We start from the raw sequence: 15,107 nt of genomic DNA on the forward strand, positions 1-15,107 counted from the left end.
CAAATTCCACGCGACCGTTTAGTCACAGTAATTAGGCTTCTTCAAGCTCTGATGCTGTTGATGGTCATTAGTAGCCTACCAAGTTTGGTACTCAGCACTCTATTGTCCCTCTAATCACTCTGACATCAATGCAAATGTTATCGAATATCTAATCAAACACTTCACGAAAGCCCATGAGCTCATGTTGTGCAACATTTCTATAGGCTATGCAATTACGTGAGAAAACAGAATGATGGCCTCTATTAAAAAGAGGAGGATCCCATCAGCTTTCTATAAGCTATGCCTACTATATTTATTTCTCAACTTTTCTAATATTAAGCACATTGCTTCTCTTTACAACAGGATGGCATGAAGATTAACAATGGGAATAGCATCCTCCATTCGCTATTTATGTGCATAGATGACATGCATTTTTTCCTCCTGCCCCTGCTTCGAGACAGGTGCATGATAATGGTCCATTCTAAATAAATAAAAATTCACACATATATTATTTAGTATATGTAAACACAAGATTAAATCAAGAATAGTCTGATGGTTGACAATATTAGGCTATCACTTGTGAATGATATATTTGTTGCCGGGAAAATCAAGGCATTTTTTCAAATCATCATTACGGTCGCATCATGCAGCCTTAGAATATATTTTAAAAATCTAAACATATAGCCCAACGTTTGCATCTGACCATGGAGAGCCCTCGGGGTTCTCTGTGGTGTAGTGGGTCGGGGCGTGACTAGGGGGGTTTCTAGGTATTGTATGTTGGTGTGTGTGTATGGTTCCCAATTGGAGGCAGCTGTTAATCGTTACCTCTAAATGGGGATCATACTTAATGTGTCCTTTTTCCCTCCTGCTATGGGGGATATTGTTTTGTATGAGTGCCTATGTGCGCTACGTATTTCACAATCGTTATATCTTTGTTGTTTTGGAAGTTTCACTATCATTAAAATGTGGAACTCTACTCACGCTGTGCCTTGGTCCAATTATTCATATGACGGTCGTGACAGTATCACAAATCAAGTGGCCAAATAACTTCGTAAAGTTAAGCACATTAATCTGATTAATCAGGTGTAGAGCCCAACTGGCATACATATGCAGCGAGTGGGTATCAATTTTTAGTTTCAATATAAATTTAACCATTAAAATGTATAATAAATTCATAATAAAATTTATAATTTATAATTAATTTATAATAAAACCATTACATGCATAATTGCATTTGCTGTCACTTTTGAGGGTGGCGTTTTCCTGGTAATGGAACATTTGCGCGTATAGCCTAATGCCATGGGTCATTGCTGAGCTTATAATGTGAAGAAATAGCCTAATAGTTTAGCAACATTTTAAGTTAAACGTTCTGATCTGTTGCGTCATTACTTTTAAAGTTTTTTTGATGCTAGTGGTTGTATTATCGCATCCCACAACTGTCCCAGACTATGCTGGGGATATTTATTTCCCGCACAGAATAGAATAGGTCAACTTTTGTTCTATGGGGGATAGTAGAGTGTGCGTTTGCTGTTCGTTAGGCCTACTTCTCTTGTTGATTGACAAAAATAAATGTGGACAGTTCTTCCAATATCTTCAATTTGCGCTTCGGAGTTAGATAAGGAGGACAGTTGCGTCCCCGATGTGTCTGTCTTCACTTGTATCCTGTGAGAAAGACCCGATCAAGTGACAGAGAGTGAGAGGTTCTTCGGCGCGCCCAGCTGGGAGAAGGGAATTATAATTATTTTTATTCAGCCCAAGGGCACAACAGCTACTGGTCGCAAAAGGCATGGATTTTTTGGGTGGCATTATGGCCACACAAAAAGTATGCCGCCGTGAAATCTGATACATTATCCAGTGCTTGTCAAATTTTTAAAGACGAATGAATGAAGATGAAGTGTGTACAGCCTGTGCAAAAAACAAAGCAGAGCTCATATGCCTTTCAAATCATCATTAGAGTCGCATTATGCAGCCCTAGAATGTTTTAAAAATCTAAACATATAGCCCAAGGTTTGTTTCACAACTAAAGTTACATAAAAACTCCAAATTAAACATAGGAGTACCTGTTTCTTTATTAACCTCTCAACACAGAATAGCCGAATGTGCGCACTCCCCCAAATAATTTGGAGAAAATATCATTTTTATTTTATTCAGCTATGTTCAATTGTGTTCTTCATACTATATAAAATAATCTAAAATAATGCCACGGAATTCAAAGCAAATCATGTCTGCTAAATGAACTAGTGTAGCCCACAGCCATATGGCATTGCCAGATAAGCCAGATAAGATAAAATAAGCCAGATAAGGACAACTCAGAATAGACAACTATTCTGTTCTTATGAAACACACTACATTTTCTTCATATCATGTTTCTTTAGACTGGTCTCCTATTCCTAACAAGCAATGATTACATCAAGCTTGTGGTCTAAACACTTGTTGGATGATTTTGCGGTTTGTTTTGGTTGTGATTCAGATCATTTTGTGCCCAATAGAAATTAATGGTAAATAATGTATTTGGTCATTTTGGAGTCACTTTTATTGTTTATAAGAATATAATATGTTTCTTAACTCTTCTACATTAATGTGTATGCTACCATGATTACGGATAATCCTTAATGAATCGTGAATAATGATGAGTGAGACGCATATTTTTCATCTGTAACTTTCTCACTCATCCTTATTCACAATTCAAAACAACAATTGTTGTGAAATGTGTCACTGTCTCAATACATTTGGAGCTCACCGTATATGGCATGCAAGTCAGGGTAAAGTTGCCGCTACACGCTGATCTTTGGTCAGTTTTGCGTTTAGGATTGCGGTAGGGGAAGCTGATCCTAGCTCTATATCTAAATGTAGGAGAAACTTCACCCCATAGTGCCCGCGAAAACACTTGAGGTGACTGATAAGGTGGCTAACAAAAGCTGACATTTAACATCTAGGCTACTGAAGCATGATTAACCTGATGTACAATTCACATAATAATATAACAATACTTTAAAGTAGCTGTGCCATTTAGCAGACGCTGTTATCCAAAGCGACTTCTAGTATAGTAACTGTTTTTTGTAAATGTGGTGGTAGCATGATGCTCTAACCAACTGAGCTACACTTGATAACAGAGTAAATACCAATTAAATTATGGACTGTAAGATAAAAATGTTAGCATGAAAGGTCATTGTTTTGTTTTGTGTCGTCTCTGCTGTGTTAGGACTCGGAGCAGATGACCTTTATCTACATCAAAGGCTGTGTGCCTCAGTTTGAGAAGTGGCTTCAAGACAACCTGACAGTGGTGGCAGGGATCTTCATAGGAATCGCTTTACTACAGGTTGGGAACACATGTCTGATACATAAGCCCCAAATACACCGGAGTATGAACCCTAGTTTTACCTGTGTCTGCTTTCAGTGCATTTTTGGTTTTAAAGCTAAAGCCTGGGATTTGAGAAGCTGTTCAATAGTCATTTCAATTCTTGATATTTTACACATTGATATAGCTCACTGTATATGTATAACTTATAACTGCCTCATGAGTTTAGCACAACTGTTTGTCTTCACCATAATCCAAAATATAAGGGACGGAAATCAATCCAAAAGCTGCGTTATGGAGCACTTGACATATTCAGATCATTTCCAATAGAGTTGACATCTGCGATGTTTACCTTGGATGCGATCTCCACGTATGCGGTAACATTGGCCTTAAAAAGATACATTGTTCGACAACGTTCTATGGGTTGAATCCCCTCCAAGGTTTCATTATTCCATTGTTTACAAACACGAATAATGTGAACTAACGACATATATGGTTGAAACTGTCATGGACTGTCAGACCTTGCATCTAGAGTGTTGTCTATGAATTTGAGAGGGGTGTATAATAAGATGTATAATAAAACAAATAGCGGGCACCCCTTTTGTTGTTTTTTCAAATCCCAGAATGTAGCTTTAAGGGGCTGTACTTTCAACATTGTGTTTTCTCTGACATGTTGCGGGAATGGACTGTAATTTGAAATAGACAGTTTTTTTTTTGATAGTGGTGTCAATGATCAATTTCTTAAGATGTCTTGAAACATTGTTTATCTCTTCTTTTTATGTTCATAGCTGACTATGCTTGTATATATGGTTGTGGACTTTACTTGCTACTATTTTTTATTTTACCTTTATTTAACTAGGCAAGTCAGTTAAGAACAAATTATTATTTACAATAAAGGCCTAGGAACAGTGGATTAACTGCCTTGTTCAGGGTCAGAACGACAGATTTTTACCTTGTCAGCTCAGGGATTCGATCTAGCAACCTTTCGGTTACTGGTCCAAAGCGCTGACCACTAGGCTACCTGCCGCCCAAAATGATACTAAATGATGACTTAGGCTATTGTCTGAGAATAGAATTTAGACATAAAGAAAACTGTATTGCTGATCATAAAACTGACCATGAAACACTGAAATCAACTAGATCTATCACCACAGTAGCCGTTCAAAAGTAGAGATGTCTCACCTAATCTTTGTGCCCTTTTTCAGATTTTTGGGATCTGTTTAGCACAGAATCTAGTGAGCGACATTGAAGTAGTGAGAGAGAGTTGGTAAGAACCACAATTGATTATTTAAAAACGTATATACTTATATATTTTTTTTTACTTCCATGTTAAAGGAAAACTCCACCCCAAAACTATATTTTGGTATTTGTTTCATTAGTCCATTGATGATTTATTCCCCAAAATGTTTTGCATGTCAGCAATCAAGTTTTCAACATATGTAACTTTAAAAATAAGAAATCTGGCCTGTATGATGCATTTTGAATCATATGATGCTGCAGAGTTCTGTATTTTGAAAGTTGCATATTTTGGGGGTGGAGTTTTCCTTTAAACCAACAAAAAAAGTGTGGTTTCAGTATAGTTATGCCCACCTGGTGGTCATTGCCAGTACTAAGGGATTAAATTCTGTTGACATTTTGTTGAATCACTCTGCATAGAGATGATGTATTGAAAAAACATTTAAATACAACCAGGATTATAAACCCAGGATTTGGTGAGTGCACTTTTCATTTATTTTCACTTTCCTCTCTTTCCCCATCACACATCAGTTTGTTTACCTGAAACACCTCAAGCAAACTAAAGGTTGTAACGAAGGTAAGCCCCTTTACGCTTGTTCTACAATCGTTCTAGACTCCAGAATGTTTTTAATCTCATCTATTAAAGACCAGGGAACCAATAAAACTATAGTTGATAAATAACAATGAAAGAAGTCCTCCCTGCTACCACTGTATTCTCTTGATTGAAATATATGTCCTTAAGATTAACTACCAGACTTTGACCTACATCTTTCATCCATACATTTAAATGAAATATTTTAATCCATACATTTAAATGAAATATTGATTTGATTTCGTATCTCCCATGCAGATCTCTTGAGTTTTGCCACCTTCTAAAGGGAGACGATCAGGACACTTGAGAAATGTACAAAATGAAGTGTCTCGCTGCTTCCTTTATGCTCTGTATATAATACTTTTGTAAGAATTTGTTTTTAAATGTCTCACTGATGCAGTGTCAAACACTGCCTGGAAGGGTCATGTACAAAGCCATATGTATACATATGTGTATATAAGGGAGCCAGACATATGTATCTATATGGCTCTGGTCATGTACAGTATAGAGCTGAGGTCGGTCTGTAAATGCGCTGCATGCCTATTCATAGGGCATTCGTTCTCCTACCTGTATTCTTTATTGTTATAATGTCTGATGTATTGTACAGTATAAGTCAGATTCCCAGTGAATTGGCTGGGTAGCACTTTGCACACTGTGTTATAAAGCCTGCATAGCTGTAGCAGTAACATGTATTGTAATGTCATGCTATACTGTGTGAAGTGTCACAAATTGGTTTAGGGTCCCTAAACCATTTTGTGACACTTCACACAGTATAGTATGACTTTACAATATCATGCAGCAATTTGGGATCTTTAGTAAGTTACATTTAAATTAATGACTGTGTTTTGTGATGTCGTTGGTCAAAAAGTGACATGATGAACTATCATTAGGTAATGTGCTTGGTGTCATGTCATGGCAGAATTCATCTATGCTTCATGAAGTTTGAGTCTCGTAATTAAGTGTTCCAGTTTCTAAAGAGGGAACAAGATTTAAAGAGAATTAGTGTTGCTAATACCACACACATCCTGTCTATTGGCAATAACTTCAACAACCATGAACTAACTCAATTTCAGCCACAAGTGTTGTATTTCATTGTTGTGTTCAATGTATAACAGTTGCCCCATAAAGGTGAGGTATCAAAACCCAACTAGGTTCTTTACTGAATTTTGATTGCCTTTTAGCTGTTATTGATTTATTTCTCTGTTTTGTCAGAATTTTTTCAACAGAAAAAAGGAGGCAAAAATTTGGCAAATGTCATCTTAATGGCATCATTTTGTGGTAGTATGGTTGAGACTTCATAATTCCAGATGCAACCAAACGGTCTCTGTTACAGTATAACCAGGCGATGACATCAAGAGGTCATGGGAAAGAGTAATATTTTGGTTGTTATTTGGTCAGATTAAGAGCGTTTAGGCCAGTAACTGAAAGGCCACTGGTTCGAATCCTGAGCCGACTAGGTGAAAAGTATAACCCTAACTGCTCTTCTAAATTGCTCTGGGTAAGAGTGTCTGCTAAATAAAAAGACAATAACAAAACTTACTTATGAAACCTGACCATGTCATCAAAATGACATTGCAACCAGTTTTGCCTGCTTGGATGAGACTTCGCTGATATTCACCCACCTAATGTTCCTGGCAGGCACACAGCACATCACCAGCTGGTTAGCTTTCTGGAAGCAGACGACATTTGCACTCTCACCAGCAGATTTTAAGAGGGACCTGAGATATTTGTATTACATCTATGTGAGACCACATTGTATTGATTGAAGTAGGGTTGTGGTCAAAACCATTTAAATTTAGAATGACATGACTTACAATTCACAATTTTAAAAGTGCTATTTTGAATTTCAATAAACTTTCTGAATTGAAATGGAGGTGACCACAACCATGTATTGAAGTGACCTCTGATTTGATCTCAAATCTAGATCCTCAAAAGACGTGCAAAAGCTACATTAGACGCTGTGGCCCTTATTTCCTAAGGCAATATTTTCATTAGAGTAAAAAATAGTAGATTGGTAATAATGGCTGGAATGGAATAAATGGAATGGTATCAAACACATTTAATACCATTCCATTCACTCCATTCCAGCCATTATTATGAGCCGTCCTACCCTTAGCAGCCTGCACTGGTGCACACTCTAAGTAAATCTGGCCCTATTTGGGGTATAGAGTAAGAATATCACATATTCTGTAAAAACTGACTTTTTGATTTTCTTGGGGATTGCATGTAGGTTGTACTTTTCACAGCGCCATCTCACAAAACACAAAAACAAACATTTTCCCTGTGCCATAGGTGTGATCATGATGTTCTGTACTTTCATGTCATATGTGTTTTAAATCATGTAAATAACTGGATAGTGAGAAGTTGTAAATATGTCAAAATAAATGTATGCTGCTTTGTATTAAAGTGGGTCTGATAGGTGATTAATTAATGTATTTGTGTAAAAGTGTAACATGTTTGTTGACACGTTGACCATTAACCACCGGCCAATTCATCATTATTAAAAAAAAAAACATAAAAAATCTGGAAATGTAAGAAGAGAATGGACATCGGCCTATAAGACTGTCAGCTGGCATGTTAGACTAGTTTAAGAGGCTACCAGATTGATTCAGCTTACTATTTGTGCTGCTTTGGAACTGTATTTGATCCAGATCCATCAAATAAGGGCCCTCAGTCTATCCGGAAGGCCAACTTTAGTTGCTTTAAGGAGCAGTTCTCTCTGTGGGTCTAACCCTGGAAAAGTTCTGGAAAACGGTTAAAGACCTGGAGAATAAACCCTCCTCCTCACACCTGCCCATGTTACTTAAAGTTGATGATGTGGTTGTTACTGACAAGAAGCACATGGCTGAGCTCTTTAATCACCACTTCATTAAGTCAGGATTCCTATTTGACTCAGCCATGCCTTCTTGCCCGTCCAACATTTCCTCATCTCCAACCCCTTCTAAAGCGACTAGCCCCGATGCTCCTCCCTCTTTTTCCTCTACCCGCTACAAAGTTTCTCCCTGCAGGCGGGCACTGAGTCCAAGGTGCTAAAGGAGCTCCTTAAACTTGACCCCCAAAAAACATTTGGGTCAGATGGTTTAGACCCTTTCTACTTTAAGGTTGCCTATCATCGCCAAGCCTGTCTCTGACCTTTTTTAACCTGTCTCCTCTCTGGGGAGGTTTCCATTGATTTGAAGGCAACCACGGGTTTGTCCTTTATTTAAAGGGGGAGATCAAGCTAATCATAAATGTTATAGGCGTATTTCTATTTTGCCCTGTTTATCAAAAGTGTTGTAAAAACTTGTCAATAATCAAATGACTGGCTTTCTTGATGTCTATAGTGTTCTCTTTGCGATGCAATCTGGTACCCGCTCAGGTTATGGATGTGTCACTGCAACCTTAAAGGTCCTCAATGATGACACCATTGTCCTTGATTCTAAGCAATGTTGTGCTGCTATTTTTATTGACTTGGTCAAAGCTTTTGATATAGTAGACCATTTAATTCTTATGGGCCAGGCTAAGGAGTATTGGTGTCTCTGAGGGGGTCTTTGGCCTGGTTTGCTAACTACCTCTCTTAAAGAGTGGTGTATAAAGTCAGAACATCTGCTCTCTCAGCCACTGCCTGTCACCAAAGGTGAACCCCAAGGCTCAATCCTAGGACCCACACGCGTCTCAATTTACATCAACAACATAGCTCAGGTAGTAGGAAGCTCTCATCCATTTCAATGCAGATGATACAGTCTTACTCAGCTGGCCCCTCCCCGGATTTTGTGTTACATGCTCTACAACAAAGCTTTTTTACTGTCCAACAAGCTTTCTCTGCCCTTAACCTTGTTCTGAATACCTCTAAAACAAAGGTCATGTGGTTTGGTAAGAAGAATGCCCATCGTCCCACAGGTGTTATTACTACCTCTGAGGGTTTAGAGCTTGAAGTAGTCACCTCATACAAGTACTTGGGAGTATGGCTAGACGGTACACTGTCCTTCTCTCAGCACATATCAAAGCTGCAGGCTAAAGTTAAATGTAGACTTGGTTTCCTGTATCGTAATGCCTCCTCTTTCACCCACCAGCTGCCAAACTAACCCATATTCAGATTACCCTAACATGCTAGATTACAGAGATGTAATTTATAGATTGGCAGGTAAGGGTGCTCTCGAGTGGCTAGATGTGCTTTACCATTCTGCCATCAGATTTGCCACCAATGCTCCTTATAGGACACATCACTGCACTCTATACTCCTCTGTAGACTGGTCATCTCTGTATACCCGTCGCAAGACCCACTGGTTGATGCTTATTTACAAAACCCTCTTAGGCCTCACTCCCCCCTATCTGAGATATCTGCTGCAACCCTCATCCTCCACAAACAACACCCGTTCTGCCAGTCACATTCTGTTAAAGGTCCCCAAAACACACATCACTGCTCGTCTTTTTTAGTTCACTGCAGCTAGAGACTGGAATTAGCTGCAACAAACACTCAGACAGGACAGTTTTATCTCAATCTCTTAATTCAAAGACTCAATCATGGACTCTCTTACTGACAGTTGTGGCTGCTTTGCGTGATGTATTGTCTCTACCTTCTTGCTCTTTGTGCTGTTGTCTGTGCCCAATAATGTTTGTACCCTGTTTTGTGCTGCTACCATGTTGTGCTGCTGCCATGTTGTGTTTCTACCATACTGTGTTGTAATGTGTTGCTGCCATGCTATGATATTGTCTTAGGTCTCTCTTTATGTAGTGTTGTATTGTCTCTCTTGTCGTGATGTGTGTCTTGTCCTATATTTTTATAGATTTATTTTTAATCCCTGCCTTATTTACAATGATGGCCTTCCCCGCAGGAGTTCTTTTGGGAAAGCCGTCATGGTAAATAAGAATTTGTTCTTAACTGACTTGCCTATTTAAATAAATCAATAAAATTAACCATTTCATCTCAGATATCATCATAAGCCTTTTCCTGCTAAATGTCTCTAGCTGCAGGTAAATTAGTGACAGTACACAAACTACATGGGTGAGGTAACCATCCAGTGATAATTGACCCAGCCAGGGCCGATTCCAGGCATAAGTGACATCACCGTAACTCAGTCGGGGGTCTCAACATACTATTGAGAGTAACAATAGTAGAATGCACCAGGTGCAATTTCGAAATGTGATTGTGCAGAAGCAGTTTTTCTGTTGTTCTTTCAGTCACTGGCAGTCACTCAATTAGCCATGTCAGCTAACAAATTTTAGATTGGTAGTTAATCTAGCCAGCTACCTAAACTTGTAGTAATCATGGCCGAATACCGACCGGGCATGCAGGGCACATGCCCAAGGGCCCTGACCTCTAGGGGTCCCCCATTGATTTTGATTGTGATTCCTCACTCAGATAATATTAGCATGGCATAAGTCATTATAAAATGTGTAGAATGACAGGAAATGTGCTTTAAAACTGCACCCAGACTTATCTCTCTTCTTATCTTCCAAATCTTAAAACAGGAGTGGCCTACGTTATACGTGTTTCTTCCAGCCCTGCTCTAGCACACCTGATTCTATTAATTAGCTGCTCATCTTCACATTGATTAGCCAAATTATGTGTGTTTAAAGCAGGGCTGGAAAGAAAAGCCTACCGGGGCTACCCAGTATCTCCAGGAGGATGTTTTTAATTTGGATAATAATACATAATAATACATAATTTGCTTATGATAAAATAACATGTAAAAAAGTTCAATAAAATAATTAAATCAAAGCATACTTGTGATGTGCTTAACAGGAATGTATACATAACACGTTATTGTGCTGTATGGTTTCATTGGGATTACAAAACAAATGCACTAAAACAATGTTCCTCCTTTATCAGAAGGCCCGCCCGGGAAGGCCTTTGTTAGAGTGGTTGAGCTCTGGTTTTGGAAATTTTGTTCAACGCGATGCATGACCTGCATGTGAGAAAATACAAAACACCATGTCTGGTTATTTTGCTTTAAATGGATAATTCATCCCTAAAAGCACTTACATGGTCTCTTTTCAGATACTTGCCTTTCTAAACAATTCAGAAATACGATCCACACAGGTATAGCTATTGATTTGCCTCCATGATGAGCTGGACAAACAATGTGCCCATCTCTATCTCTGTAGGACTTAGTATCTGGGGTGGGAATAAAACGAGTGTTTACGCAGACTGATTTACAAACAATATAATGCATGAATATGAGTTCATGTGATCCACTAACCTGGTGTGCAGGACAGAAGGGAGATGAAATCCTTATCTCTGTGCTACCTAAGAGTAATTCTCTAACCCCAGGCACTATGTCACCTACCCAAACAGACCATTCCTTGACTGAAACAACGAACATGCAAATTGTCTGTAGGCTCTCTATTTAAATCAAAAACAGTGAATTGTTTACAAACATTTTTGAAACACAAAATGAAAATGCAAGGATCACTTTGGATTTGTTGCTCAAGGCCTTGCAGTTCAAGTGTGTCAATATGTTGTTGATGGGGAAGACTTCAGGTTTAGGGTTGTCACGTCCTGACCTTAGTTCCTTTTTTATGTCTCTATTTTAGTTTGGTCAGGGCGTGAGTTGTGGTGGGCATTCTATGTGTTGTTCTATGTTTTCTATGTGTTTGGCCTGGTATGGTTCCCAATCAGAGGCAGCTGGCAATCGTTGTCTCTGATTGAGAACCATACTTAGGCAGCCTGTTTTCCCACTATGGGTTGTGGGTAGTTATTTTCTGTTTAGTGTTTTTGTTGCACCTTACAGAACTGTTTGTTTGTCGGTTTGTTGTTTTTGTTCAGTATTCATCTTTATTAAAATTATTATGAATACGTACCACGCTGCACTTTGGTCTGATCCTTCCTACTCCTTCTCAGAATAGGAGGAACACCGTTACAGAACTACCCACCACCAAAGGACCGAGCAGCGTGGTGAAAGGGACTCCTGGACAGGTGAGCAGCGCTATCTGGAGTATGAGACAACCTGGGAGGAGATAGAGAGGTGGTCGGTCGACCCAGGGAGAGTGCCGGAGCCCGCCTGGGATTCTCTAGAACGGTGCGAGGAGGGATACTGGAGAATGGAGTTGGTGACACAAACAAGGCAGCGCATTAGGCACGAGAGGCAGCCCCCAAAAAACTGGGGAGATTGGCGGAGTCAGGCGATAGACCTGAGCCAACTCCCAATTTACGGTCAAGCGCACGGTGTCGCCAGTACGCGCTCATAGCTCGGTGCGCTATAGGCCATTCCCCCGCAAGTGCTATGCGAGAGTGGGCATCCAGCCAGGGCGTATTGTGCCGGCTCAGCGTGTTTGGTCTCCGGTACGCCGTTTCGGCCCAGGGAATCCTGCGCCGGCGCTGCGTGCTGTGTCTCCGCGGCGCTGGGAGAATGCAGTGCGCCCTATGCCTGCGCTAAGGGAGAGGTGCGAGTGGCATGCACCAGATCTCCAGTGCTCACCCACAGCCCGGTTCAACCTGTGCCTGCACCGTTACAAGGGTAGTTTTTCTTTTAGTGGACAATGATGTTTCCCAGCTCCCAGCTGACGATCACAAAGACGCTGTCCGACAAGTACTGCTCCTCATGTTTAGAGAATGCTTGCACATCTCCTGCAAGAGCACACTAAAATTCAGTCACAGACAAAGACTACTGAACATATAGATACCTAGTCCTTCACCCCTCTGCTCAGCATGTTGTCATCATCAAACTCCACGTTGTCATTGAACAGGGCCAGGTGCTTCCTACCAGACTCATGAGAATAAATCTGATAGTGCAAAGCAATGACAGATGCAAAGGTTATTTACGCCTGGATCACACCTACAAAATGGAACACAGCATCATCTGGATATGTGTTCAGCAAAAGTTTAACATTCACCTTCTGCTACCATTTCTGTCAAGCCGTCTATGCATACATTGATGCATACATTTGATATATCCTGCTTTACAAGTGGTGCTAAAACCACTGTGTAATAAAATTGTTACAAGTTGACAAACCGCAATAACTGTGTATGGTTTGTTTACACTTTAGGACTATCCTTTCACGGCAAGACTATATATACTGTATTTATTTTTTATGACTTTAAAGTAACTCAAATTATTGTGTTCTGTAAATACAGTACCCCCAGGGCTTCATATGTAAGCTCATTGGTCTAATAGGATATAAGCACAGAGACTGGCAACTATTTTGGGGCGCTCTGATATTGGGTACACGGATAAGATATACTAGCAGCAGCCCTGATTCATTTGATTCAATGCAATTCAGTCTTTGACGACTGCAACCATTGAAATACAATTTATTTATGCCTATTAATAAGTCATTATCAACTTCAAGTCGGTTTATTTTGTACACTGTCAATTGCTCACTGTCACCCTGTTTATATATTATTGATTTCATACAGAAAAATTATTTGTTTGCAAATGCAACTGGGGCCATGTAAATATGTGTTAGGCTAATCATTTTGAATCCACTGGTGACATCTTGTGTGACCATAAGTCTGTGTGCGACTGGGCACAGTAAAATTATTTGATTGCAAAAGTTACTGGCCTGCCCTACACATTAGAAGGCCCTTCACCATGATGCGGTAAAGTGGTCAATCAAACTCAACCACAACAATGGAATTGGCATGGAATCGCGTGGGGGATAGGGCCTTGTGGGGAAGATCCCGAGTCTCCTCATTGCCCCCCAGCAAAATGTGCCTCCATTTTAGTGTATTTCACACTGTTGAGGTTTTAAAAAATTGGGGTATAATGCATGGTATAATTGCATTGTATGGATGTCAACCCTGTAACAATAATGCTTGTACGAACTCGAACCCAGGCGCAGAGAAACCAAGCCCTCTTCCAGGTCCTGCGGCAACTTGAGATGAGACGTTGAGCGGATGGAACTGCCACTTCAATCTCCTGATCTGGAAACAGAGGAGGCTGGTATCTGTACAAAACCTGGAATGGTGACAGGCCGGTGGAGGAACACTGGATAGTGTTGTGTGCGTACTCCACCCAGGGAAGATGCTGACTCCAAGTGGCGGGGTTGGCGGACACACAGCACCGTAAGGCGGTCTCCAGATCCTGGTTCACCCACTCCGTTTGACCGTTGGACTTAGGGTGATAGCCTGAAGACAAACTGGCTGATGACCCCAGAAGAGTACAGAATTCCCTCCAGAATCTGGAGGCAAACTGGGGGCCTGCTGAATGAATGAATGAAACATGCTGAATGACTAGCTGAGCAGTCTCACGGGCAGATGGAAGCTTAAGCAGCGGAATGAAATGTGCCGCCGAAAAGCGGTCCACAATGACCAGGATGACAGTGTGGCACACAGAGGATGGAAGACCCATGATGAAATGATGAAATCCATGGAGAGATGAGATCAGGGTCTAGAAGGTGTTGGCAGTGGATGAAGCAGCCCCAGAGGCTGTTGATGAGTAGTCTTGTTCCAGATTCATGTCGGACAGGCAGTGTCCGCCTCCGCTGAGGGCCACCAAAACCTCCTCCTCAGAAACTCTAGTGTTCGCCGCCCTCCCAGATGAGAGGTGAGACGCGACGAATGAGCCCACTGAAGTACCTTGGACTGTGCCACAAGTCTGTTAGAAGGACAGCCGTCAGGAACTGCCTCCCTACCCTGCACCTCCCTCACTACAGTCTCTATACCCCAGGACACCGTCGCGAGAATGAGCGACCCGGGGATGAAGGATCCAAGCAGCCAATCCTCACTGGAGCTGGGTATCCGGCTTCACGTTCTTAGACCCCAGACGGTAAGAAAACGTGAATCTGAACCAAGTGAAGAAAAGAGCCCAACAAGCCTGTCGGGGACTGAGGCGTTTAGCCTCCTGGATGTAGGCCAGGATCTTGTGGTCAGTCCAAACCGTCAAGGGATGTTCCGAACCCTCCAACCATTGCCACCACTCCTCCAAAGCCAGTTTGACCGCAAGAAGCTCCCGATTGCCGATATAATAGTTCCTCTCTGCTGGATTGAGACGCCTGGAGATGAAGGGATGAAGCTTTTGGTCTTTAGCTGTGACAGAAGCGCACCCACGCCAACATCAGAGGCATCCACCTCTACCACGA

At 40.8% G+C, this 15,107-nt stretch overlaps 1 protein-coding gene across 1 annotated transcript in view; it reads left to right on the forward strand.

Annotated features, from left to right (window-relative positions):
- The window catches only part of LOC109901025 (tetraspanin-5), a 32,572-nt gene extending 25,061 nt beyond the window's left edge, over positions 1 to 7,511 (forward strand). The window contains exons 7-10 of the mRNA XM_020497002.2: positions 3,182 to 3,298; positions 4,483 to 4,544; positions 5,045 to 5,090; positions 5,364 to 7,511. Of these exons, the coding sequence (XP_020352591.2) occupies positions 3,182 to 3,298; positions 4,483 to 4,544; positions 5,045 to 5,057 (192 nt within the window). The 3' untranslated portion in view covers positions 5,058 to 5,090; positions 5,364 to 7,511. The remainder of the gene's footprint in view (positions 1 to 3,181; positions 3,299 to 4,482; positions 4,545 to 5,044; positions 5,091 to 5,363) is intronic.
- Positions 7,512 to 15,107: the final 7,596 nt, after the last annotated feature.

Source organism: Oncorhynchus kisutch, linkage group LG12 (assembly GCF_002021735.2).
Source record: "Oncorhynchus kisutch isolate 150728-3 linkage group LG12, Okis_V2, whole genome shotgun sequence".
Taxonomy (NCBI): Eukaryota; Metazoa; Chordata; class Actinopteri; order Salmoniformes; family Salmonidae; genus Oncorhynchus; species Oncorhynchus kisutch.